Source organism: Hylobates moloch, unplaced genomic scaffold (assembly GCF_009828535.3).
Source record: "Hylobates moloch isolate HMO894 unplaced genomic scaffold, HMol_V3 SCAFFOLD_7, whole genome shotgun sequence".
In the NCBI taxonomy this organism is placed as follows: Eukaryota; Metazoa; Chordata; class Mammalia; order Primates; family Hylobatidae; genus Hylobates; species Hylobates moloch.
In genome coordinates, this window is record NW_026652282.1 from 90,168,049 (window position 1) to 90,195,599 (window position 27,551).

The 27,551-nt window shown below is 45.8% G+C and overlaps 1 protein-coding gene across 1 annotated transcript in view; it reads right to left on the minus strand.

The window, feature by feature from the left end:
* Positions 1-27,551, minus strand: part of COL4A6 (collagen type IV alpha 6 chain) — a 155,472-nt gene that overhangs the window by 7,094 nt on the left and 120,827 nt on the right. The window contains exons 14-35 of the mRNA XM_058441339.1: positions 26,246-26,406; positions 25,582-25,761; positions 24,828-25,011; positions 21,405-21,458; positions 18,578-18,649; positions 18,196-18,303; positions 16,798-17,019; positions 16,265-16,426; positions 14,417-14,587; positions 13,193-13,336; positions 12,632-12,757; positions 11,982-12,163; positions 10,000-10,063; positions 8,922-8,996; positions 8,345-8,452; positions 8,144-8,251; positions 7,480-7,551; positions 7,030-7,155; positions 2,938-3,054; positions 2,445-2,606; positions 2,177-2,275; positions 465-611 (exon numbers count right to left, since the gene is read on the minus strand). Coding sequence (XP_058297322.1) covers positions 465-611; positions 2,177-2,275; positions 2,445-2,606; positions 2,938-3,054; positions 7,030-7,155; positions 7,480-7,551; positions 8,144-8,251; positions 8,345-8,452; positions 8,922-8,996; positions 10,000-10,063; positions 11,982-12,163; positions 12,632-12,757; positions 13,193-13,336; positions 14,417-14,587; positions 16,265-16,426; positions 16,798-17,019; positions 18,196-18,303; positions 18,578-18,649; positions 21,405-21,458; positions 24,828-25,011; positions 25,582-25,761; positions 26,246-26,406 — 2,844 coding nt within the window. The remainder of the gene's footprint in view (positions 1-464; positions 612-2,176; positions 2,276-2,444; positions 2,607-2,937; positions 3,055-7,029; positions 7,156-7,479; positions 7,552-8,143; positions 8,252-8,344; positions 8,453-8,921; positions 8,997-9,999; positions 10,064-11,981; positions 12,164-12,631; positions 12,758-13,192; positions 13,337-14,416; positions 14,588-16,264; positions 16,427-16,797; positions 17,020-18,195; positions 18,304-18,577; positions 18,650-21,404; positions 21,459-24,827; positions 25,012-25,581; positions 25,762-26,245; positions 26,407-27,551) is intronic.

Genomic DNA, 27,551 nt, shown 5'->3' on the forward strand with positions numbered 1-27,551 from the left:
AGAAGAAGAAGAAGAAGAAGAAGAAGAAGAAGAAGAAGAAGAAGAAGAAGAAGAAGAAGAAGAAGAAGAAAATGAGGACACTGAGACCCAGAGAGACTTCTAACTTACTCCAATTAGAGGCCAGGTTTTCTGTCCCCCAGCCTTGGACTTTCTTCATTGTCTCATGTGGCCCTTTATTCACCACCACACTCCCTGCATCTGTCTGCAGCACATTAGAGAGGGGCGAGTGGTCTGGAGGAGCAACCTTGCTCTGCCCTCACATCCTCCAAAGCCAAATACCAAGTGCAACCACCCTGCTGGTCCTGCTGCCCTTCTTCTCCCCAACAGGAAGCTTGGGAGCTTTGTGAAGGAACAGAGGCAACGCTTGATGAAGACACACCCTTGGAGCTGGACATCCAAGCCAGCCTGTCAGCCAAGCTGTCTCAACTCCCCAACCAATCGCCTTTCTCTGGCACCCTCCTCACCTTGTAGGCCTACAGGGCCTTGAGCCCCAGGGTCCCCAGTGAGGCCAGGGACGCCATCGATCCCTGGTAGACCCAAGGGTCCAGGAGGAACCTGGACAGCTTCTGCAGTTGGTGTTTGTCCAGGAGCACCTTGGGGGCCAGAAGAGCCTGTGGGCAGGTGGGGGAAATAAGAACATCAGGCTGAGGCAGAGGGAGGTGACTGGGGCCCCAGAAGCCTTCTTTACTAACTTGCAATCAGCAGCTTTCTACCCTGTTTGTCCCCACAGGATATCTGGATATCTCCAGGATGGCACTGTGTGATATTATACAATGCCTTCTTTATCCATCTCTCTCCCAAGTGGCTGGGTAGCTCCAAGAGGGCAGGAACTGGGTCATATTCATCCTGTCTCCTCAGGGCCCAGCACTGGGCCCAGTGGGTGACAGGCAGTCCGGAGGCATTTGCTGCTAATATGGTGAGCTGAGCCTTCTCTCAGGGCTGGGGTGGCTGGTTTGCTCACTGGTTAGAACACAGTGCCAAGGAGGCTGAGGGGATGCTTCTAACCCCAGAGGTTCAGTTGGCATCCCAGCCTAGGAACCCGGTGCCAGCCAGCTGCCTTTCTAATAGCATAATTTGCTTAGTAAGTCACTGAACAAATATTTCCCCAGCGCTTATTATATGCCAGGGTCCTGGTAGCTCTGGGAATAGAGCAATGAATATGACAGACATTTATGGAGATTATGGTCTGGTGATGAAGATGAATAATGCCTAACTTGACAAATACTGTTAATCTGAGTGCAAGTAGGGAGAAGTACTGTGGAGGAAAGGACTAACACAGGGACACTGGGAGGGAGCAGAGGGTGGTATGGGGTGGAGGCATCTGTTTTAGAGAATGATCGGTGGCCTTTTGCAAGCAATGGCATTTAAACTGAGACCACTGAAACATTAGAAGGACTTTGCTATTTAAAGAGTAGAGGGGCAAGTGCACTCTGGGAAGTAGAAGTAGCATGTGCAAAGGCCCTGTGGTAGGCCAGGACTCAGTGTTTTTGGATAACTGAAAGAGGCCAGTATGGCAGGAGCACAGTAAGCAGCAAAGGGGAAGGGCTGGCCATGAGGATGAAGAGGGAGGCATCACACAGGGCTTTGCGGGCCATGGTTAGTTCATTCCTATGCCATGGGAAGCCACTGGATGATTTATGTTTTTATAAGCTCTTTTTGGCCACTATGTGGAAAAGTGACTGCTAGGGTGGGGGGAGGAAGGGTGCTGCATGAGAACTATTGGTGGCTTGGATCTGGGGGTAGCAACCAAGGTACTGCGAGGTGAACAGATGCAAGGCACACTTGGGAGGTACAAGCCTCAGGGCTTGTTACTAGATTGCATGTGTGTGAGTGGGGGTGGGGAAGGATGCAAAAGATGGTTCTTTATTTCTGAATTGAGCAAACGGGTGGGTGGTGATCTGAGTGCAAACCCAATGCCCACTAATGCAGAGATAACACAGAGAGGCAGTCAGTAGCAGGATCCATGGTGGCAAGGCAGCAGTGGTCTTCAATCCTGGGAGGTGATAGAGGCTGAAGGATCCCCAAGGTAGAGAAACTGCCTCTCTGGGGTACCTTGATCCAGCGGTTTTAGACTTCCAGGCTTTCTTGGCGTGGTGAGCAATGATGCCTGAAGGAACCTTACCACCAGGCCCCTCCCTCGAGCTCTGGATCAGCCCAGCACATGCTCTAAACTTACCTCTTGGCCCCGCCTTCCCCTTCATTCCGGGAAATCCTGGGTCTCCAGGTGGCCCAACCTTGCCTGGAGTCCCCATGAAGCCAGGCTCACCTCTCATGCCTGACAAAGTCCAAAGAAAGCAAGTCAGGTCCCGGCATGGTAGGGGTGGAGGATAGGCAGGGGTGAGGCAGGGAAGAACATCAGCCACCGGCCTGTCTTCACAGGACTGCAGGAAGGAGTCCTGGCCGTGGAGTGGGGAAGGGCCCAGCAGCCAGCCGAGCAGCCGTACCTTTCAGTCCTAGCTCTCCAGGGAGGCCAGAAAAACCTGGAATTCCTTGGTCTCCCTTAGGCCCTTTAGGTCCAGGAATTCCAGGGAAGCCAGGGTCTCCAGTGTTGCCTTGATTCGAGGATGGCCCAGGGGGACCTGGGGGTCCAGGGGGGCCTGGGCGGCCTAGGGATAAGATCGGAAGAGGGGTGAGGGGCAGGTGAGCAGGTAGTAGCCACTGCAGAAGGCCTAGGGACTGACAGGACTCCAAAGCCCATTCCCAGGACAGAGAATGTTCCCTCACCATCTGTGGGGTCCCAGTGCCCAGACTTTCCCAAACCATTTTAGCAAAATGCACTCGGCTCAAGTCCCCTGTGTCCCCACTCGAGGAGGGATGTGAAGCCAAACACACCCACGTATGTCCAGCAACAGGGACTTGGCTGCGTTGTATACATAACTTCCCCAAATGTCAGACAAAAGGTGGTGGCTAGCCCTCTTTTGGGCTTCCTGTCTTTACCTCGTTCTCCATCTAGGCCTGGTCGCCCGGGGTCACCAGGCTGTCCTGCTATGAGTGAGGGCAAGGAGATGCCTGGGGCACCGGGGAGACCAGCAGGGCCCTGGAGACCTGGGAAACCTGTAAAGAATAAATAAAAGGGGCTGGATAGGCTCCGTGTGCCCAGAAGATGGCCAGGCTCTTTCAGAGAAAATGGAAGCTCACACAGAGAAAATGGAAGCAGTTAGGTAGGAGCCAGACCAGAGAACGCCAGCAGAGGGCTCTTCTTCCTTAATCCTTCCTTCCCAGAAAGCAGACAAACAACTGACAAGGGCTCAGAGACTCCCCTTTTCCAGCTGGAGCTGCATTTTATTGGAAAGTTCTAGCTCCCTTACCTCACTGGTAATGGAAATATTTTAGGCCAATTTCCCCCACACCAGAATGAAAAGAAGGCATGACTGAGCACCTGGACTTTTAAGTTTCCGAAGTGATTTTAAACCTACTGTCTGTGTCAAAAAACACCTCTTAAGTTAGCCAGTTATGTCTGATGCTGCACAAAGGTTACAGAACATAGGCCCCAGGCCCCAGCCAGTCAGAACAGACACCAGGCTGATCAGAATGGAGGCAGCCAGAGTGCGGTGCCCCTGTGTCTTCTAGGGCTATCTTCTGCAATTTCTAGGCAAACTGGAAAACAATCTTTTATAGGTCATTCATGATATGAGCCAAGTGATTGCTTAATTGCCTATGGAACAAAAGTCTCTGTACTAAATCCCTCCTCCCTTTTTGGCCAAAGAGAATAATCCCTTATTACAATAGATACAGAATACTCATTTGCTCTAATTTTAATACTGCTTTACATGTTTTCTGTTTGTGGAACTATTTCTATTGTAATATGTTCAAAACCAAAACTTTCATCTGATCACAGAAGATTTATTTAATGTTCACATATCAAATACATAGATGGTAATCTTGATGGGAAAACACAAATGTAGGTGTTGATATTATACATGTAGCATGGAAGATATATATTTATTACTTTGGGATATTCTAGAAGATATTCAAATGAAGATAAATGGATTCAAACTGGTTGATAAACTGTTCTGGTGGTTGAGATTCTTAATTTTTGTTTTCAACAAGAAAATCCAAAAATGTTAATATCGAATTTTATCTTTTGTGACAAGAAAAATGCAAAAATATGCTGAATTTCTCTTATTAAGGTAAATCCATGAAAATTTATAAAAGTGATGGTAGATTTGGGTGTTTTTAAATAGCTCATTAATTAATTGAATCTTGAAATTTAGACAAAGAAAAAACAAATTTTGAGAAAAGTCTCTCTAGGTCTCTTAGGTCCAGAAAAAAAAAACCCCACAAAAATAAAACTAGTAGCTAAGCCACATGGTGGTACTCATGGCATTGTTACTTCTGGTTTGGCAAACCTTTGAAATATTTTTCTTTATCCCCAGGGTAAAAATCTGAAAAGAAAGACATATTGTATACTTTTTTTCTGAAAATACAGCTCTACACATATATTATGTATATATACATATAAAGCATATATATATAGCTTATATACATAAACTGAAATTATGCAAAACTAATAAACAAGTGTAATAGAGTAGGCAGTGGTGGGCAGTACACAAATTATAAAAGTTCCCATGGCAGTTTTTGCAGACTCTTTCTCCCTTTACCTGTTTCTTGATTTTATAATTACACTTATGTGTTATTAACCCTGAAATAAAGGCACTACTGACTTCAAGTATTGCAAAAAGCTCATGCATTTCTTTAACAATAAAACACTTTAAATGAGCAGATGAAAATGCAAAACATCCCATTTTTCCAACTCAGTCCAGTTTCAAAGCCTTGAAAAAACAAAATATATCAATGCAGCCTCTACATATTTAGTGCAAATATGAAAACAAATAGTATCATTGAAAGTTATTTAGATAACAGTACTGTAATGAGAGGGATTGCTCTATGAAGTTTTTTTATTGGTTAGTTTGTTTGAGATAGGGTCTTGCTCTGTTGCCCAGGCTGGTGTGCAGTGATGTGGTCAGGGCTCACTGCAGCCTCAACCTCCCAGGCTCAAGCAATCCTCCCACCTCAGCCCCCGTGTAGCTGGGATTACAGGCGCACACCACTATGCCCTGCTAATTTTTGTATTTTTTGTAGAAACAGGGTTTCACCATGTTACCCAGGCTGGTCTCCAACTCCTGGGCTCAAGCAATGTGCCTGCCATGGCCTCCCAAAGTGCTAGGATTACAGGCATGAGTCACTGCACCCAACCACTCTATGATGTTTTCTTAGGAGTAAATCATCATATTGCACTGACTCCCATTGTCAAATCAAAGATAGGTTCCTGTGGGGGGGGATGGTATGCTATTTCTTGTATTCTTTTTAAAGAAATTGTTTTAATTAGATATTGAGAAGATATGACATAATATTTATAATATGCAAAGAATAATTCAGATACAATGAACACTTGTGTTTCAACCACTCAACTTAAGAAGATGTCACTTGTTTTAAATTTCCTTGTGTGCCCTCCACCCTCTTCCTTCCCTCCCTCTCAGAGGCAATCACTCCACAATTTTGTTCATCATCCTCTTCCTTTTCCTTCAATTTGACCATGTATATCTCTAAACAATGTATTGGTTGGTTTTGCTTATTTTTGAACATTTATTGATGGAATCATACCAAATGTATTCCTCTGTGACATGTTTGTTTTTTGCTTAGTGCTACGTTGCTGAAATGTGTCCCTCTTGACCTGTGCTGTTTACTACATGCGTAATTGTGATTTTATTATCTCAGATAGCTAAAGAAAATGAATAATGTAATGACCATCAAGATTTGAAAACAAAAGAAAATGTCCCTGTGCTTTTATCCAGTCCCCTCTTCCCTATATCCTATGAAAGAAGACAGTCTCTGGGCAGGCTTGGACCTTGCTTTGAGCCCTTCCTCTGGAGAAGCTGCTGGCTTTCAGAAAAGAACAGTTTGGTCCAGATCAAAGGGAAGAAGACACATAGAAACAGCAGATGCATCAATTTAAAATGCAGCAGGAAATGAATTAATATATGAATATAGTCCCTGGGAAACATACACACAGTACACAAACATGCACATAAACAAAATGCAGTGAGACCTCAAGCCCCAGAGCAAAGAGAAACAGGAAATTTTGCAAATATGATTTCCCCAGGTAACGTACAATAATATTCTTAAGTATATACTATGTGCCAGGCACTGAGCTTTTGTATATCTTACCTCGCTCCTCATTGATTCCTCAAAAAACCTATGAGGTAGGTTCTGTTATAATGTTCATTTTATAGAAAAGGAAAACTAAGGGCTCATTTGGGATTGAGGAACAAGTAACTTCCTTGTTTAAAGTCATATAGCTAGTGAGAGGTATAGCTTGAATTTGAACCCAGCTAGTCTGGTTTCAGAGCCCATACTCTTAACCATGATGCTATGGTGAATTCATTTCCTGGTTAACATGGAGTGGAATGTACACGGGTTTTTGGAACTTTCCTGAGGAAAAGTTGAAGAACACAAGTCATTCTTACTTTTTGAGAGGTGGGGAAAGGGAGACTCAGAAAGGGACTTCAGGCCATGTGATGAGTCAGGGGCCGAGATTAGGGTAGAACCTGCTTTCTAGTAAACTCAACAAATTCTAGTTGAGGGTATGCTGTGGTTCTGTCCGGTGGAGACTCGTATCATCTTAGTCTTGGGATCCTTCCAGCAGCCACACTGTCTTCCCAGGGCCCTGGGAGTGCCATCCACACTGGACACTGAGGAAATGCCAGCCAACCTCTCACTAAATGGACAAGCCCTGTCCCTCAGGACCAATAATTCCAAGCTCTGACCAAGCATGCCAGAGAGGCTTGAGGTGAGTAAGGAGGAGCAGAAGAGAATCTGGAGGCTAAAATGGACTTGGTGAACTGTACCCTGACAGTCTTCACTGGAAAATGCTAAGCACAGCCTATCCTCTCTTTCTCAGCAGTCATTCCCACTGGGTTGTGAGACTCCCAGAGATGTGAAGACACTCACAGCCCAACCCTGTGAGCCACGTGGCCCTGCTGTACCCTAAACCTGACTCTCCCTCTACAAGGCCTGACTTGGACTCACCTCGATCACCTTTTTGCCCTCTCAGGCCCGGCTTCCCTGGAGCTCCGATGCCAATTCCTGGATATCCTTTTTCTCCTTTGGGTCCAGGGAGACCAGCAGGCCCGGGCACACCGGTGATACTAGGTCCTAGGAGGAGATGCAGGGGTAGGGGGCAGACCTCAGTGGAGGTGAGGTCTTCCTGCCTAGCTCACTCGCCTGTGGCCTGAGAAGCCTGACTGACAGACACCAGAGGCAGAGTACTGAAGTAACAAGAAAGAAAGTTAATTTGAATAGAAGAAAAAACCCCGTCCTCTTTCTTCTCCATATCAAGGGACCTCAAATTGGAGGTTGATAAGGAGAGCTATGAGTCCAAGGATATGGGATACACCACAGTTGAGAATTCATGGCCAGCCCTTGCCAGGTTTCTGGAAGAGCTGATGCCCTCCTCTTCACCCTGAGGGTCTTCCTAACCTGGAGTGCCATGGGTACCCTTGGTGCCCGGAAGCCCATTCAGTCCATGTAAACCAGGAAATCCAGGGAAGCCTGAGGGGAGAGAATGTCAAAAATGGCTCCAGCAACTCTGAATCATGAAGCATCAGCAAGAGGTAGCTACCTGCCCCCAAAGGCATTGTGAGGTCCTTATTTTAAAGTCCTGGTCTTTTTTGAGGTATTTACTTAATGCCCTAAGGGAGAAGGAAACACTCCCAACCTATATCCTACACCATAGGTCCTCATGACTCTTATCAGAGACCAATACAGCTTTAGGAGTAAGATGGCAGCTCATTAGGTATCTTGAAGAAGAACTCAGAGTAGCAATGTCAAAACCTTGAGTTGTCAGCTCCCAGAGACTGGTTCCAGAAACTCACTGCCCAATCTCTAAGTCAGGGAAAGGCTACACATGCCAGGACAATTGCCTTCCTTGCTAGCTCTTCTCTTCATGGATCCCATATTCTTCTCTTCCCACTCATGCTTGCCTGCCTTCATTACTCTTCATCTTCCTTTCCCATGATTCCTCATGTCCAGTGACTCCTGTAGGCATGGCTTAACCCTAGCTAGTATCTTCTAAGATAAAGTAGTTGGTGTCCTTCATTGAGGGAAAGACTTTTCCCCACTGCCTGCTCCCAAATACACATACCTTTGGGTCCTATTAATCCGGGGGATCCTAGGGGCCCAATTGCCCCTTGATGACCAGAAGAACCTGGAAGTCCTGGTTCTCCTCTCATGCCGGCAACTCCTGGAAATCCTAAATGTGAAAACAAGGCAGAGGTTCAGAATGGGGCATGGCTTGAAGCTAATCCAAACTCTTTCAGAAGAAGGTTATCACGTGGCATGGTACCTGGAGCTCCAGGAAGGCCAACATCTCCAGAAACACCAACTTTTCCATCTTCACCTTTGTTTCCAGGGAAGCCTATATTGCCTATTAGTCCATCTTTTCCTTTTGTACCTATAAAACCAAGAAAAATGCTGAGTGATTAGGCCATATTTCTAGCAGTGTATTCCTCCATGGGAAAGAGTCGATTCTGAATTGCGGAAGGAGCTAGACCCAATGAAGAAACTCTAAAAAAGATAGTGGCGGCTGTTTTCACATTAGAAAGGTGCCTTACAATTGAGAAGCAAGTAAATTTGTTATGAGTATCCCTTCAGAAGTGGGAGCAATGAGTGGAAATGTTCAAAAAGGGCGGTTTAGATAACAACTTCTAAACTAAGGGGATGTAGGCCATTATCCCAAAGGTCTTTGCCAGTCTATGAGTCTTGAAGGAAGAGTAGGCTGATTTGCTTGGGGAATTGATAGATAGGAAATTTTCTGCACTGGACAGAAGTTGCAGAACTTGGGGTTGACCTCCAAAATTCCTTCTAATCCTCAGTTTTGTGGAGTCTGTGAGGCAAACAAGACAAAAATATAGCAACCTTACCTTTAAAACCAGATTCCCCAGGCTGTCCCTTGGGTCCTGGGCTACCGGAAATTTCAACTGTCTGGCCGTTGTCTCCTGAGGATTCCAATACATTGTTTAAATGCCCAGGAGAAGCTATAGCTCATTTTGCACCACTGAGATCTTTTGAACACAATTTTTTTTTTTCATATTCAGTGTAGCCAGAGGAGCTCCTTGACAAAATTATCTATTGGGTAAAAAGTGTTGGACCACCATCCAGGAGCTGGGATGCTGCTACCAGACTACTGGCATGAAATGCTGCTGCATACAGCGTATCTCCATTGGGAAACACATCACTAGGCTCAGTACGGGCAGAGAAGATGGTAGGCAGGGCCCTCAGACATCACCAGAATGGAACAGTGATGCCAGCAAGAATGGGAAATTTTCCTGCCTAGTGGGCTGGTGGTTTATCAGGGGAAGAGACTGGAGCCGAGGTTCTCCTCGCTGCTAAGTCTGGAAAGCAGATGGGCAAAACCAGAAAGCCAAAGGACAGCCTTTTCCTTGGATCCATGAAAGCCACAGAGAGAGATCTTGGTAAGTACCACTGTTTGTTGCATTGTCTGTGAGGAACAAGGACTGCAAAAGGGGTTTGGCCAAAGAGAAAATGTAAATTAATTCACTTTCCCCTAAACACAGACTCTCCACCACCCCTCACAAGAGACCCTTGGGCTGGCCAGGTGCAGTGGCTCATGCCTGTAATCTCAGCACTTTGGGAGGCTGAGGTGGGCAGACCACGAGGTCAGAAGTTTGAGACCAGCCAGACCAACATGGTGAAACCCGTCTCTACCAAAAATACAAAAATTAGCCGGGCATGGTGGCGAATGCCTGTAATCCCAGCTACTCGGGAAGCTGAGACAGGAGAATCGCTTGAGCCCGGGAGGCAGAGGTTGCTGTGAGCTGAGATTGCGCCACCGCACTCCAGCCTAGGTGACACTAGGTGACAGAGCGAGACTCCTCAAAAAAAAAAAAAAAAAAAAAAAAAAGGAGAGACCCTTGGGCCTGCTAGAGATCTACCTTGCTCTAGAAGAACACATTAAAAGAAAAAAAAAATGCTCCTTACCTTTCAGGCCTGGGAGACCAGATGCTCCTGGGAGTCCAGGCGACCCTCTGATACCTTGTGAACCCTTCAAAGCAATATGGGAATCGTCATTTCTGCCCAGAGCTCAGGGCTGCCCACCCTCTTACTCCCTCACCCCTCACTGAGCCACTGACAGAGAGATGTCCATCATGTATTCTGTGGCAAGGGTGGACTGTGGGCTGGAAGTGGGGATGTTACGTCCTGCAAACGGGAAGGTGATGAACAAAGGGCAGAGCACATACTTATGGTTTGTAGGGGAAGGATTCGATCCCACTGCTTATCAAAAATGGGAATCTTAGGAAGTCACAGTGTGGCCATTCTAGCGAGTCTCTTAGAAAATGCAGAAGATGACAGGCCAGGCACTCTATGGACTCAACACACAGTTGGCTACCACTGTCCTTGCCAAAGCTCTGGAGCCATTATGCACAGGAAGAAGTTTCGCTTCACCCTGCAGGGTTAGCCCTCTGCCACAGGTTCCGCAAGGAACACAAGGTCTTTCTGCCACCAGGTAGCAGGTGGTATGTGTGCAGGTGCTGGAGTCTGAATTTGGGCAAATGTTACCATTTTCAGAGGAAAAGCTGCCTTCACTGGCTAATGTCCAACACAGTATCTGAGTCTGGGAAGTGGCTATGTCAGCTGCCATCAGCAAAGTTCTTTTCTTGATATCTGCTATGGTTTTGGTTCATTTTGAGATGTACCCAGTATCCAGTAAAGATTTATGCCACTTAGTGCTTTGGGCAGGAGGCTGAGTACTGGGCTGGGTCACTGTGTGCACTGGACCACTACCCAGGACACCCCTCCATTGTGGCTGCTTCCTTGCCCGGCTTCATCAGGCACATTGCCATATCTTCTAATTCTGAGCCTCTGTTCATGTTGGGACTTCTCCTAGAATGCATTCCCACTTTGTTTTCATCCCCCTAGAATGTAAGTAGTCAGGACTATCCAGTCTAGAACTATTTATTTTCAATTGCTTCAGGTGTGTGTGTGTGTGTGTGTGTGTGTGTGTGTGTGTGTGTATGCGTGCGCGCGCGCACAATGTTCTCTCCATCAGATGGGCTGACACTTCTGAAGTTCAGAGACTTTGCCTGCAAGGAGCCCAGGTGTTCTGTGATTCAATTCATTGAGACCATTTGATACAGCTGCTATTTACGCAGAGCCGGCTATGTGCCAGACACAATGTTAAGAGCTTTACATGTGTCATGTCACTTAACCCTCCCTACTGTCTGAAGGCTATTTAAATATTATTCCCAATTTTTACAGATGAGGAAAGTGAGGTTTGGGTAAGGTAAACAGTCTGCACAAGATCACAGAGCTAATGAGCAATGGAGCTGAGGTTCAAATCCAGGTTGGTCTCATTGCTAAGCCACCTCTTCCACCTTGCCTTGTAAGAGCCCAGATAAGCTGGACTTGATTCTTTGCTAGTCGTTGCACCTTGTGGAGCTTCAAAGACCTTTCTAGCAAAACATCAAGAAGTTTTTACGAATTCTTACAATGTGCCAGGCTCAACATGAAATGCTGGCAGTGGGGTGCAGAGAAAAAAGCATGTAAGGTAGTTCTTGTTCTCAAGTCGTAACAATCTCATTGAGGAAGTCAGACCCACACAGAAGCAACTAGAATTGATGTCAGCAGTGATAAGTATAGAGTAGCAGCACGGTGGGAGCTCAGGGACTCCTGGAGGAGACGGTGCCTGGGCTGGGGTCTGAAGGGCAGGCAGATATTGGATAATTGTAAAGGCAAGAGAAGGCTCTGCCAAGTCAGGGAGATGTGAACAAAAGAACAGAGGAGGAGATGTTCAGGAAGGGGTTGGGAAGACCTGTCAGACTCAAGGAGAGAGCTCTTTCTGAGGACGTCCTGGGAGAAGGGGCTGAGAAGTAAGCTGGGATCAGAGAGGTGGGCAGTGGGGTATATCCCCCTGAGATGGGGGGCCTTTTCCGGTATAAAGACAAAGATCTGGTCGCACTTACACTTTCTCCTGGCATTCCTGGGAAACCTGTGATCCCAGAGGACCCCTTCCGGCCAGGTAAGCCCCGGATTCCCATGAAGCCAGGGGGCCCTGGCTTTCCACTAACTCCTTTGGTAATGCCTGGGAGGCCAGGAGCTCCAGGCAGGCCTGGTGGCCCAGGTCGACCAGCCTCTCCTTTGTCACCTATAAAAGAAATAAAAAGACTTGGAAAAAGACACTGGGCAAGAGAAACCCGGCTTGCCAAGATGCAGGTGCCTCAGGTCACAGGCCAAGTGCAGGCTCAGGGAGCAGTTAGCTCAAAGGTGAAGGTGAAGTGGGGAGAGATGCTTTCAGTCTTATGGGGCATCGACAGAGTCGCTTCTACTACAACACTGGGAAAGCAGCACAGTGCTCAGGCTCCTCCAGGGGTACCACTGCCTGTGGTTGAAAACCTCAGTTCTACAGTGGCAATAACAAATGGCAGTCTCAAAGTCCAGGCAGCCTTCAGGCTCAGGGGAGGCAGCCTTCTTGGACTCCTTGCTGCCAGCCACACTGCTGCTCTGAGGTTGGGGATGGGGCGCTGTACTTCAGGGCCTTTGCTCAAGAAGGAAGCCAAGTTTGGTTATGAAGGCTTTCTTGAGCATTTCTCCTATCCATCCCCTGCCCCAGCACCTCTTGGACCAGGAAATCCATTGGATCCGGCTGAGCCTTGAGAGCCTTTGTCTCCTCTGAGCCAAAGGTTTGACAATGGACTTCTTGGACTAGGTATTCCGACTGGCCCCGGATTGCCTCTGTCTCCTGCAGGGATGGAGATCAGTGTGAGAAAGAGAGCTTAGACGCAGGGTCAGGCAAAGGCTGACCTTTCACATTTCTTCCCATACCACCACAGCCCTCTTTTGGGGCCTTTCCATCTTATTCCCCACCCCTATTCCCCCAACTTCACATTTCTGTGTACGTCCTCTTCTACAAATCCCAAGTCCATCAGCAACTTTAGACTCTCCTCAAAACCTTCCTCCACTGGTCTTCTGGGAATGGGCACACATGGCCTCTAACAAGCAGTGTTAACTAAGAGGGGATTAAGTCTTTTGGTTTAAAAGGACTTAATTCAGAAGCCCAAAATTTTATTATCTAACATAGATTTGGTACAAACCACAGGAATAACCAAGTCAACAAACAAAATATATATATTGAAAAGGATGGGCAGCAGTTCCAGAATTCAATTCCCCAGCTCACCCTTTTCACCAGGAGTACCAGCGCGTCCAGATGGTCCCATTTTTCCAGTTGATCCTGGAATTCCCTTTAATCCTCTTGTTCCAGGAATACCAGGCAGACCTGGTATTCCTGGAAAACCTACGAATCCAACAGACCCCTTCTCTCCTGTTGAAAAACAAGAACTTTTATTATTACTCCTATTTTACATACAAGGAAATGGAGGCTCAGGGAGGTTGAGTAACTTGCCCAAAGTCACACAGCAAGGACGTTGCAGAGAAGGAATTCAAACCCAGGTTTCTCTAATTCCGAAATCCTAGTCATTACCAAACTCTTATTTATTACATATTATACTACCTTCCTGAATAGAGACATGGCACTACAAAATACAAAGGAAAGAAGTGGGCTCCTCTCGGCCGGGCACAGTGGGTCACACTGTAATCCTAGCACTTTGGGAGGCTGAGGCGGGTGGATCACCTGTGGTCAGGAGTTCGAGACCAGCCTGGCCAACGTGGCAAAACCCCATCTCTACTAAAAATACAAAAATTAGCTGGGCGTGGTAGCAGGTGCCTATAATCCCAGCTACTCGGGAGGCTGAGGCAGGAGAATTGCTTGAACCTGGGCGGCAGAGGTTGCAGTGAGCCGAGATCGTGCCACTTCACTCAAAAGAGCAAAACTCTGTCAAAAAAAAAAAAAAAAAAAAATTGGGCCCCTCCCTTATGATTCACCAAGTTATAGCTCATGTGTGACACAGGGAAAAAAAAAAAAAAGCCTAGGGCCAGGAGGCAAGCAGATGAGCTTTAGCCTGGTTCTGCTGCTAACCAGTTGTGTGACCTTAAACCACTCACTTTCCCTTGTTTTAAATGGAACCACTCACTTTCCCTTGTTTTAAATGGAGATACCACCTGCCCAACTACCAATGGCTATCAAGGCAATCATAGGACGTGAGTGCTATCAGCCTCCATGGTAGGACTATGCAAATGAGTAAACCCAGTGTGGCTGGTACTGCCCAGGGCTTTGCTGACCATGATACTCAGCCTAGTGTTCCACCCAGCAGGCAGTGAGGGTGACTCACCTTGACCAGAGGTCCCCCTTTAGCACTAGCCTTGTCCAACTATCTTGACACAAAAAGCCCTGTCCAAGTCCCTCCCCATTTCCCGTTCCTAGGCAGAGAGGAAGGAGTAAGCTGCGCAGCTGAAATGCTCCTTTTTGGCAACCACTGGTCACTTCGCTGATCACTTCACTTACCCTTGGGTCCAGAGGGGGCTGGCAACCCAGCGACCCCTGGAGAGCCTGGGCTTCCTTTCAGTCCTACTAGGCCTGGATTTCCAGGAAGGCCTTTTAGCCCTGGCAGCCCTTTCTTTACAATTGATCCAGGAGGACCTTTCTTGCCTCTTGTTCCTTTCTTTCCAGGATGTCCTGAATCAGCACAGAAAAGAACACAGGAGAGCTGTCAAGTGAGGCTCTGGCCAGATCTGGGCCACTGCCTACATCATAGCTTCTGATTGGTTTGGCTTGTTAGGTTTTGTAAATGGCCCTTTAACAATAGCACATGCAAACTGCTAACAGGCAGAGTTCTTAGTTGGCTGAAGCGTTAGCATCTACTACCCAGAGTGCCACGCCAATGGCTATTACTTCCAGCATGGCACAGTAGCTGGCAGGGAGAGCAAACCCCTTCTGATTATAACTTTTTGTCCCTTTGCGAATGTGGTTTACACTTTAGCCCCTGAATGGAGCTCTAGGAAGCCAGGGTGGCAAGTAGGCTCCAGTTTCCTGGTACTTCCAGTCTGAATCACGCCACAATGGCTGTTTCCTGAGCCAATCGGTGAAGTAGAGGTTAAAGCTGAGCTGTTGTTTCAGCCTCCCAGGGAGTCTTGGATACAGGGCTGCCCTTTTAATCCCTCAAGTAATCAGTTAAGTCAGCCAGTTCCTTGGCATTAAGGTTGAAAGACCCCCTAGTGCCAAGTACTGTAGAAACCCACAAGGCCCATTTGGTCTCCTAGGTATTCTGAGACGTCTTTCACCACGCTTTAAAGTTGGTCAATGGGATTAACCTCCTGAGCTGCTGCCAAAGTGGAATGTTCAGGTACAAAGCAAGGAAATTAAAAAACGAAAGGATTAAATCAATGACGACAGAGGTATTTGGGTCCCCAAGGACCCAAATGAATGGCTGACTTGGCTTTCTATGGATTGAAAAGCATCAAGTAGCTGCAAGCCCCAGGATTCAAATGGGAGGCTGTGACGGGAACTCCACAACAAGGGAAAAATTCAATGGGAGCCAACCCCACAGCAGGAGCTCAGGGATCCCTGGCCTCGTAAGCAAGGCCATGTTATAGTGTATAATCAGATACATTCCTGAGTGGCAGAGCCAGTGGGGGTGTTAGTCTGTGAGCTTGTGTGCTGTGTTTTCTCACTGAGGCAGCCTATGTGAAGATCTCAGAAACACAGAGAGACAAAGGGAATAGAAAGGACATTAATGGCTCTGCAAATAACTCAGCTTCAGTCACTAGGCCAGGAGTAAGGGGCAGTTGGGAATGGTGCAGTCACCGAAGCAGGTCGAGGAGGGTGGTGCGAGAAAAAGGCAAAGCTGCAAACACGAGTCTGGAAGCAGCAAGTGTCAGGCCCCATTGCTGAGTAAAAGACACTTGGCCGTGGGTCCTTGGAGGCACGCTCGCCTGAGAGGCAGGCTGCCAGCGTGGTCACACTCTGCTCAAGCTTCTCCCCAACCAAAAGCAGGCTGCCCACAGCACCAGTGAAGGCAGTGGAGATGGACTAGACTCCCTCAACGATGAGGGTGGCTTCTCTAACTGGGGAGGTCGGGAGAGTTGAAACCTGAAAACTGGGCATGAGGCCATGGAGGAGGCGGGGGGAGAGGAAAGATCTGTGGCAATAGTTTGGAAGCTAACCTGCAGCAATCTGTTCTGCTTGGTACTGCAAGGGTGACTTGAGATTTGAAACTTGAGAGCTTAGGAAAGTCAAGTCTCATTCTAAATTCTGACCATGTCCCACTACTGCTATTGCCCTCCCGCCAGGGCATCTGGGCCCAGGGCCTAGCTGAAGTCTGTCAAGGTGGGACTCTTCCTCTGAAGGACCTACCTGAGATCCCTGGGAAGCCTGGTGCTCCTGGGAGCCCAGATTTGCCCTTGATGCCATATGGACCACTAGATCCTGGGGTGCCTGGCTGTCCCACCTGTCCTGGTGTCCCAGGGCTGCCCCGCTCACCTTTGGGGCCTAGTAAGCCAGGCTTCCCGTGCACACCTGATAAAAGAGAAGGGCAAATGATCACAGCCTGGAGAGACAGCAGTGAGTGGGTCAGCAAACCAACTTCCAGGACTTATCCCAGGTGCCACTGTCTTCTCAGCTCCAGCCCTGTTGCCATTCCCAGCCGTAACCCAGTCTTTGCAAGAAATTTGACTATTAGTTATGGTCACTTTTGGAATTACTAAGACAGTAAAGTTGACTCAGGCTATTTAAGGAAAATTTCACAAAAGGGAGGGACAGAATAAAATGTTTCATTTTAACCCTTTAATTAAACCATCGCCCCAGATTCATGCAAGTATTCATGGAAGTATACGAATTAATATAAGGCTTTCTGTAGACTGTTAAATAATTGGGGCAAAAAGGTTCACCCTTGAGTCCTGGAAGGCCAGAGTCTCCAAGAAATCCTTTGTCCCCTGTTAATCCTTGTAGGCCTTGCTCCCCTGGAGCACCATTTTCAGCACCAAAGATGTCACCAGTGGCTCCCTTGGAACCAGGTAAGCCTGGACTGCCAATCATCCCAGGCAAGCCATCTTTTCCAGGGAGCCCAGGAAACCCAGGCAATCCCTTCTCCCCACGAGGTCCAGGAAATCCTAAATGTAAAAAGGCGAACATAAAAGACCATGGCTGTTTAGAAGCAATTTGTCTGGGTACAGATCTCTGAGACAGGTTTTTCTAATATGAAAGCTAACATATTAATGATATTTATCACTTCTCTTGAAGGTCAGGAGTCTCTGTTCCTGCAAGGCCTTGTGCAGAGGCAGCGACTGCGCCCTGCGACCTGGAGGAGGTTCTAGTTCTGGGAGGCGGGGCTGTGGGCGGAGGTCCACGACCTGTTCCTGAGGGTCCTACAGTTGTCGAAGAACACATGCCACCCCATAGCATCCTAAGAAAAGTTCAACCTCTTCTGGAGTTCCCTAGCTTCTGCTGTCATGCCTCCTTCTTCTTGGGTGGGGAGAGGGTACTGGAGGGGACCCTGGAGCACATGGTCCAAGATGAGCCCCGAGCCCTAGAGCAGTGCGGTTCTCAAACCTGAGCAAGCATCACAATCACCTGGGGTAACAAGCAGATTACCGGGCCCATCCCCAGAGGTTATGATCAGCAGATCCCGCGGAGAGGCAGAAAATTTGCATTTCTATCAAGTTCCTAGGTGATGCTGATGCTGGCCCATGGAGTACAGTTTGAGGACCACTGGTACAGTGAAGAATCATGAAGCTCAAGTTGGAATAAGAGAGTGTGAGAAAAGGGATAGAAATGGACAACTTCCCTCTGACTGATGTCAATCTCTTTCACTGGCCCTTAAGGAGTTGACCCAGGAAACACATAGAACTGGCAGACAGACAACCTGGCAGAGTCCCAGCTCTGTCACTAGTGGTTTAGTCATCTCGGACAAGTCATTTCCCATCTGGGCCTCAGTTTCCTCATCTGAAAGTTAAGGGGTTGCCCCAGCTGATTTTGAATGGTCCTTATTGCTCTAATATGCTGTCATTCTATGGCTGTATGCTGTGTCTTGCCAGGGTATAAAATGAAACCATCCTACCCACACCAGAGAGCAAACTTGGCTTCCTGTAATTGGCAGAGGACTACCATAACCCAAATACACACACACACACACACACACAAACACACACACACAAACACACACACACAAACACACACACAAACACACACACACAAACACACACACACAAACACACACACACAAACGCGCACACACACACACACACACACACAAAGAGAAGCAGGTGAGGAGACACTCCTTTTCTTACCTGGTAATTCAGGAAGATGAACCAATCCTGGACTCCCTGGCTCTCCTTTATTTCCACTTGATCCAGGCTGGCCTGGGGTCCCAGGGAGGCCGCGGGACCCTTTAGGGCCTGAAAACCCAAATGTAAGCAGTGAGGGGAAAGGAAAGTCAGTGTGCTAGGTATGATTTGTGATGCTCAGTCAAGAATCCCAGTCTCTTGGAGAGCCTCTCCTCGTCTCACCTCCCCACACTGCCCGCTCCAGCAGCCATCCTGTTTCCTCAATCCTCAAGCCTGCCCTCAGGAGGAATGTGGATCCCCAGATACTACTGGGCTATCCTCTGCTTCCTTTGCCTCATGGCCCTTACAAGAGTGTTTAGTGGCTTTCTCTGGCCTCATTCCATACCTGGGAATCCGGGAGTGCCTGGAAATCCGGATGGACCGTATGACCCAGGAATAATACAGGGCAGGGTGATTCCTGTAAACGGTAACATGTATGCATTCAGTGAACCCAGAGTCAGGGAAGATTTCTCCCTAATACGCTCCTTTACTTCTATTCCATTTAATAGGACAGCCAAGTTCTTCCCATTCAGCAGCTGGGAGCCCACATGGGAAAACCTTGGCATCATTAGCTCTGGGGAGTTACAACCAGTACAATTGCTTACAGATGAGAATGCTCCTAGTGTCCAAGTGCTAGGATATCACTTATCAAACCACTGATGCCCAGTGGGCAAACAGTCACCTACGCAGCAGATGTTACCTAACAAGGTTTCTTAGAGATTGCCTGTGCAGGAACAGCAGCAAACAGCAATTGCCTACTCACCCTGCCCTCAGATAGAGCCTCTCCCTAGGATGGGTGTTGGGGGTTAGTCCTAATGGTCCATTATGCTTATATGACTAGATTAGAGGGTTTGAAGCCAAGATCCCTCAAGTTCTCATGTTTACCCTTTCCTTGGAATGAGGTTTTCCCCAAACCACTGGGTTCTTTTGATGCACTTCATTTGGGATCTGCTGAAACCTATTGATTGTCCTTGGTCAAATGTGCCAGTATGACTGTACTATGCAAACACTTACGACCACTCTCTTGTCCGTGACAGGCAAGTGGTGACCCTTCCCTCAGCTCCTTATTTGAAACTGTCAACTCTGCTACTCAAGGAGAAAAAGTAGCAATTTTAATATTCAAGATGTCAAAATTGGCATGCATAGCCCTTCTCCTAGCAAATTCTCCCTTGCCCATTCATAATGCAAATAAAAAGAATCTATAAGATCACAGAGGGGAGGTTTAATAAAATACTGGTGGACAAATTGTTTGCGGGCTCCCTCAAATGCCATTTACAAACAATTGCTGTGCTAATTAAATAAGCCTTGCCTATTCATTAAAACAATCCCCCAAGGTCTGCTTTAAACCACAGGGCCAACAGTTTTAATAAACATCTATAGCTTTTGCCTGTACTTAAATCACAAATTACATTTCTGAAAAATATGTACACATCCTATATTTCAAACTGCTTACTGAACTCGCTGGCATCCTCCCCTGATCCCACTTCTATTTTCCTAAATCAAGATTGGGAATTGAACAGTATAATGTATTGGTTAACAAGTTGGGCTCTGAAGCCAGGCAGATCTTAGCTGGTATCCCAGTTCTGCTGCTAACCAGCTGCGTGGACAAGATACTTAAACCTCTCTGAGCCTCATGGCAAAATAGGAACTACTTCTACTTTTCTCATATGGTGTGTATGAGGATTACATGAAACTGTGCACTTAGCACAGTGTCTAGCACTCTGGTACATGCTCATTTAATAATAGTTCTTATTATCTTGAACTATTCTCTTATGTAAGAATGAGTACTCAGTAGAGCTCCTGCAAGGCCATCCCCAGGTTAGTGACACTGCTTGTAGTCTGGGCAGCACTTTCTGCCTTCCAGACTTCAGGTTTCTATAGTTATATTTCCAGAGGTGAACAGATGGCCATAGGCCTGGATCCTCCTCCGTAGGTGGTCAAACCCACCTCCACCTGCCAGACATCAAGATGACAGAGCTATTTCTGACAGTTATTTCCCTACTACGGAAATATGCTCTACAGGCCAACACTTTATGGTGAGATGCTTCACTGGGAGGGGGTTTTCAACCTTGTGCTTGGCTCAGGCCTGGGCTCTTTGAGTTAGGCTGAAGAATTTCCTCCAGAGGGTGTATCATGAGAGGGATCCTGCAAAAGACTCTCTTGCCCTCAACAATCTCAATAGTCCATGGCTCCAGTGTGTCAAACTCTTAACATTACAGTTCCATTGTTTTACGTCTTAGGAAACAAACTTAGTAAAATAAAAATATCCCTGGGCTGGGTCCAAATATTAAGCGATTCATCCTTCATTTATCAGACTGGTTTAATTGCTTCTTTTCATCTGTGACAGCCAGATAAAAACAAAGCCTTTAGAAGATGAAGCTGAGGACAGGCATCCGGAAAGGTTCCAGGATGAGAAAAATAATGGTCAAAGGAAAGATGGTTAGAAACCAGAGGAAATCAACGACATATTTCTCTCAATAATTTTGTCTTATGCCTGTATGCCACACCACACTTGTGCATTGTAAGCAGAGGTTCAAAATGGTGAGAGGGAAGGACTTCTATTCATACTGGTATCTGGCTCTTTTCCTTTATACTGTCTTCTACTTTACATTCCTGAATTCAGAGCCTTCTCCTCAACAAAGCAGAAATCTGCTCTACCCATGTTCTGTTTAGTAATTGCAACAAATGACCTAATTATTCAGAATTTTTCCCATTAATGTCCAAATCCATCTTCAGAATAAAAAGGGTCTCTGGTTCCCAAGATTCTAACATCTCAATTTGTTCTGGGCCCAGTGAATAAAGTTCAGACATGTGTGAATCCTTTCAGGTACCTCTCAAGGCAGATTACGGCCCCAGTGAAGTTCAGAAAATGAATTTGCTTAAGGTAGAGATCAGCCAAGCCATCGACATGCATGGTGAAGGAAATCAGCCCCTCTCAGAGACTGCATGCCCACTCAATCCCGTACTGCCTGCTGTAAGAGGTATGTGCTAAGGAGCCTCTGAAGCAGTGTTGGTGTCAGCCTTTGCATCCCAGCCTTAGACTCCCCGCTCCCCAAACAGGGCATCCAGTGTGGTGCTCAGGCCATCGTGACTGTCTGAGACAAAGGTAAACAAAAAAGGGGTGTTTAGCTAAGACTAGTGTCTGAGAGCTTGTAGACCTAGCTAGCTCTCACCTCTCTCTGTGTCTAAGTCTCCTTTACCAACCTTCTCTCTACAGCAGCAGTCACCTAGAGCAATCAAGTGAAGAAGAAAATTAAACTAGGACAGAAGTTCCTTGAGGCCCAAGGGAAGTCTTCTCAGCAGCCCAGATATGCCCACCAACCAAATCCCCTGTCTGAACTGAGTGGAGAGCACTCGCACCCACATGAGATCAAGCACACAGTCACCACAGTTCAGTAATAACCAGGGTGATTGATTACTATGAGCATCTGGAACAGAGCCTCTTTGGAAATAGCCAGTTGTCTGCTTGCCCAAAGTTTTTAATAATTCACACTAGTAGGCTGAAAGGCTTCTGATGATTACATCCTCTTTCCTGGCAATGCAGCTGTCCTAGTCTGGGCTATCATTGATTGGAGTGGGCACATTCAGGAATAGCATCTTAATTTTTTTCTAGCAACAGAAATGGCTACAATGCAAATGTGTGGGGACCACAGGTTATTTGTTTTTAAAATTGTGCAGAAAAAAGGTAGGTTTGAAGAATTATATTTGGTTGTCATAGAGAGAAAAAGAAAGCTAATGCTCTTTATTATTTTCTTGAAACTCTTCATACTGCAAGAAGGACATGGCTATGGTTTGAATATGATTTGTCTCCACCAAAACTCATGTTGAGACTTGGTTTCCAGAGTGGCTGTGTTGGGAGGTGGTGCTTCTAAGAGGTAATTAGGTTGTTAGGATGGATTAATCTCTTTCTCGGGAGACTGGGTTATTTCTCAAGGGAATGGATTAGTTCCCACAAGAGCAGGCTGTTATAAAGCCAGGTTGCTTTAGTGTTTGGACTCTTTTGCATATGCCCTTCTGCTTTCCACAATGAGTTGAAGAAGCTCAAGGCCCTCAAGTGATGGGCTGCCCAATCTTGGACTTCCTAGCCTTCAGAATCATGAGCTAAATAAACCTCTTTTCTTTGTAAATTACCCAGTCTCAGATACCCTGTTGTAGCAACAGAAAATGGAATAAGACAAACATTTTCTGCATAAGGTATCTCCCAGGCTGTAGCTTACCATATCATATTCCTAATAACTTTCTGTATCCAGGGACTAGTGATATTTGGGATAAAAATGGTCCTGCAAGCTTCCTTCTGTTGACTCAGCCGGTTCTCAAATAGTTAAAATGTTGCTAATAGCCAGAAGACTTGGAAGTGTGTAAGTTTATAGGTGTCATGTTATTATAACTCAGTTTAAAACCTTGTTGCTTGCAAAATGGTTTAACCTACAGTGAAGACCCAATTAAGGGAGGAGCAGTAGAATGACCATGAGTAATGTCTCTAGGAACAGAGCTAGAAGCAAAGCTATAGCTGACACTAGGACTTCCAACAGGCAGAATGATTTTATTTGACAAATACTTATGGCCAGGAGCAGTGGTTCACGTCTGTAATCCCAGCATTTTGGGAGGCTGAGGCGGGTGGATCACTTGAGGTCAGGAGCTTGAGACCAGCCTGGCCAACATGGTGAAAGCCTGTCTCTACTAAAAATACAAAAATTACCCAGGTGTGGTGGAGGGTGCCTGTAATCCCAGCTACTCAGGAGGCTGAGGCAGGAGCATCGCTTGAACCCAGGAGGCAGTGGTTGCAGTGAGCCAAGATCATGCCACTGCACTCCAGCCTGGGTGAGAGTAAGACTTCATTTCAAAAAAAAAAAAAAAAGGAAAATGTCCTTACAACCTTCACAATAATTTGCGAAATGAAATAGTGACTCGGTTTTAAGAATCTTGAATTATCAAGTTTTAACCTATACCATCTACCATCAACCTTATTATACCGATTCACAAAAATAGATTTAGAAATAAATAAAATTTTGCAAGACCTGGTATCCTGTTTTCTTTTATTGTAATTCTTCAAGATGATAAGGTGGAAACAGGAGAAATATGTTTAAGAAATAGCCCCTTGGTTATTGGGAAGGCTCTTTCTTCTGCAAATAAATATGAGTCTCCTATGGAACATTGCACTCTGCTAGGCATGTAAAGAAACTCTAAGAAGTATTACCATCCCTAGTATCAAGAGACTTACAATGCAGTTAGGGAAAGTAAAAGCATTAATAGAAGGAGATATATAATTTAAGTAGCAATGGCATACTGTGGAGGTTAAGGGAAAGCTTAATGGAAGAAGTGGGGTTTGTCTTGAACCCTGAAAGAGGAATACGATATGACTACACAAAGAGGAAGAGCACTCCAGAAAAAGGCAACATGGTAAAATTCTGGAGCTGGAAGTGAACATATTGTGTTTGGGTACAGTGAAGAAGACTGGTGTCTTAGTTTTTTTGTTTCAATTAAGAGCATGATACAAGGTGGAAAAGGTTGGTTGTATCCATGTTTGGAGACTTTTGAATTCCCAGTTGAGGGGTTTGGACATTATATGATCTCTGTTCAATTGGTATCATATGTGGCTTTGAACTAGGGGAGTTACATGATATTGGCACTTTACAGATATTGGATTGGCTGCAGTATTCTTAATAGAATTGAATGTAAAAACTACTTAGGAAGTTGTTGTCATTCACTCACTTATCCATCCATCCATCCATCCATCCATCCATCCATCCATCCATCCGTTCATCTATCCATCCATCCAACCATCCATTTATTCCAACAAGCATATAGGTATTTGAAAAACTAGGCATGAGATAATGAGAGTTTAGTAGCAAGAAGAGAAGGAAAGAATATAAGAGGAATTGCAAAGGAAATAAGAGATAATCTCAAAATTTAAAACTTCAGATTATTATAAGTGTGGTGTCACTAATGGAAGCATAGAAGTTGTGGAAACCCAGAAGTTGGGATGAACAGCTGTTCTGGCTGTATTGAAGAAGACTAGTTATTAGCATAGCACCTTCATAAACTATAAGCAGGACTGTTACACATAATTTCTAAAATTCAAGTAGAAAAAGAAGTTATATAAAGAGGAAGGAGTTAAGGGATAAAATGGGGGATTAGACTATATGCAACTAGATTTCTGCCCAATCTGAGATTCCATGAGTTGAGGAAAGGTCTTTCCCAGCTGATGATATTACCACACAATTTAGAGGGCACCTTGTCCAATCTCCCACTCATTGCTTTGATGACATTTGCAATAAGTGGTCATCCATCTTCTTCTTGAACTCTCCCAGGGATTATGAGCTCATAACTTCCCTCGGTAGCTCTGTTACATTTTCAGACTGCTCTGGTAGGAAGTTCTTCACTAAGTAGAGTGGAAATCTATGTTATTCTGCCCCCTAAGCTTACCACAATACAATTATAATACTTTCTTTCACATGCAAATCCTTCAGGGGGTTGAAAGTAGTGATTATGGTCAGATGAGTCTCTTCTCATGATACATTTCATGCACCTGAGTCATATCCAGTCTACAAGGGGTCAAATTTCCAAGTCCAAAGCCATCTGATTCTATGACTCACCCTTAGATCCAGAAAGGCCTTGTTGTCCGGGTAATCCATCCTTGCCTTTATCTCCAGGAAGCCCACGGGGTCCAGGAAGTCCTGGTAACCCAATTCCTGGGAGGCCAGGTGGACCAGGATGGCCTTTCTCACCAGGAAGTCCAGGTAACCCCTTTTCACCTGGGAAGCCCTGTCCACCATCACCCTAGACAACACATAAAAAAAAAAGAATGAAAATTCAACTCAGAGATTTATCTGGACAGTCCTCTGACTACAAGAAAGAGGTAGCCAGTGTGACCAATGCTTTGTGTTTTGTTAAAATTATCTATCGTCACCATAGTTTATCTATCAGTCTCCTCTAACTTTAGTTAGTGGATATGAATCTTGTCTACTCTGGATGATCTAACAACGCAAAAGATTCTGGACAGGGGTGAGGAGACAGGGCAAGAAATGAGCAGGATAATAACAACCCTAGAGATCACAGAAAGTGGCTAGATTACTTCAGGAGAAAAGTCGCTGAGAAGCTGAAGTATTTTTAAGTCATATGGTCAGGTGTTACTAGCATTTATCAAATGAGACAATGGTCCATTCTGAGAAAATGATTCCCACTTTACATAAAGGAAAAGCAAAAAGCAAAAAGTTTCAGTGGCAGAGGCAGGGCAAGGTGCTCTAGACTCTGTTCTCCCCTGTTTCATGGTCCAGTGGCCATCAAACCCCCCAACAAAGTCAGGTGTGAAGATTTGTAGAGCTAATCACCTAGGAACGATCAACTTACCGGAAGGCCTGGCAGACCTGGTAAACCTGGTACTCCGTCCTTGCCTGGTTCTCCTGTTACACCACGGAAGCCCTGGGAGCCAGAATCACCCCGATCCCCTGGAATTCCTTGGATTGTACTGAGAATTGGTTCCCCCTTCTTTCCTTTGGGTCCTGAAGGACCTAGAGGCCCAACTAAGCCCTGACAAAGAGAGAAGAGGGAGTAGTCAGAAGATGCAGACTTCATAGAATTCCAGCACCTAGCATTATGACTTAGAGCAGAATCTTGGGTACATATCGGCACTGTTCTAGACACTGATTATGTTGTAATCTTGAATAATAGTTGCCCATTTATTTCTGCACCTTTTGTAAATTTTGAAATCTTTGAAGATGGAAACCTCACCTTAATTCCTATTTTATCTTCGTGGGCCAGCACATTGCTAGGCAAAGGTAAACAATGTTGTGGAAGGAAGAAATCGGGGAAAGAGAGAAGGGAAAATAGGTAGGTTAAAGCAGAAAGGACTTTAAGAGACTCTATAGTCAGATTTTATGTTGTAGCTCAAAACCCCGAAACTTTGTTTTAATCCCATCTGTCTTGTATGTGCTTTAGAAAAGTAATTGGGGGGATTGAAGGGCACTTGAAAGATTCCATTGCTTCCTCAGGGTCAAAGTTTGGCAAGACTTACTGGAGCCCCTGCTGGGCCCTGTGTACCCCCAGAGCCTCGATCTCCTCTGGCTCCTTTAAGGCCTGGAAGGCCTATGAGACCCCGTGGACCAGGTGGGCCTGGTTCCCCGGGTGGTCCAGTGTTGGGAACACCACCGTCACAAGCACAGAAACCTGAGTCTCCTGGGAGAAAAAGACAACATAGAACGAAGTGGGTCATTTTTTTCCAAGAAGAATAAAGAATTGATCGTGGTTATTTGTGACTTGAACAACTCCATAGAGGGAATCTGAAGGCTTGCAGAGAACACACTCAAACGAACTTGGTTCACTCTCCAGCAGAGTATGTCTGTGTTAGTTGTTCAGATTTTGTTAGTCAGGGATGAGGCTCAGCCATCAGTGAGTCTAAAGTATAGCCATAGTTGAGAACCACTGACCTCTACTAACCAGCTGAGAGTCTGGAATTCAAGCCGCTCAAAGATTTTCTTTACCAAAATGTCTTTTCCCCTGACTTTTGTACATATGACACAAATGTGTACATATTTTTGTAAACATTGAGACAAATGCCAAATAAATAGTGATAGGGATTTCAGCAAAGCACCTTTGAAGAGGTATCAAGGAGTCACTAGCACTATGGTCTAACTCCCTATATCTTCCATGCTTATTGTCTGGAAAATAAGAATTGGTGTCAACACAGGTGACCCTGAGTTTCCCTAAGATTCTGAAGGGCCCCTTCTTACTTTTAGAAAATCGATGATTCCTAAAACTCTAAGAGAATAGCCTGTTCTTCAGATTAGTGTTTCTTGCGTGTGACCCTGCCTGAGTCACCTGTGATGCTTATTTATGAGGCAGCTTGCTGGGCCCTATCTCAGTCCTAATCGATCAGTCTCAGGAAGCCAGACCAAATAATCTAATTTTTAATAACCTCCCCTGGGTGATTCTCATGTATAATGAAGCTTGAGAATCCCTATCACTATTCCATACTTAGAGAAAATCTTTCAGCCCCATGGAAATACAGAATGGGGAGCATCAGAAATGTCCCTCTTTTAGGACTGCGAATAGTATCAAGAAATACACCAGCTAAGTAGTAAGTTAGGTAAGGGCCAAAATTAACATCTAAGTTAACTTAATGCCCTTTTCCATCAAATAGTTTTCCTGGGACCTGAATAGCAGAGAACAAGCTTTCAGGCATTTCTTAACCAGACTCTATATACTTAGGTAATGACATTTTATGACAGAGCAATGAGAAAGGAGAGGAGTAAGTTAGAACTTCTCTGTTTGAGGCTGAGGAAAGCAGTTCATTCCTAGAGATCTTGAATAACTGAACCCTA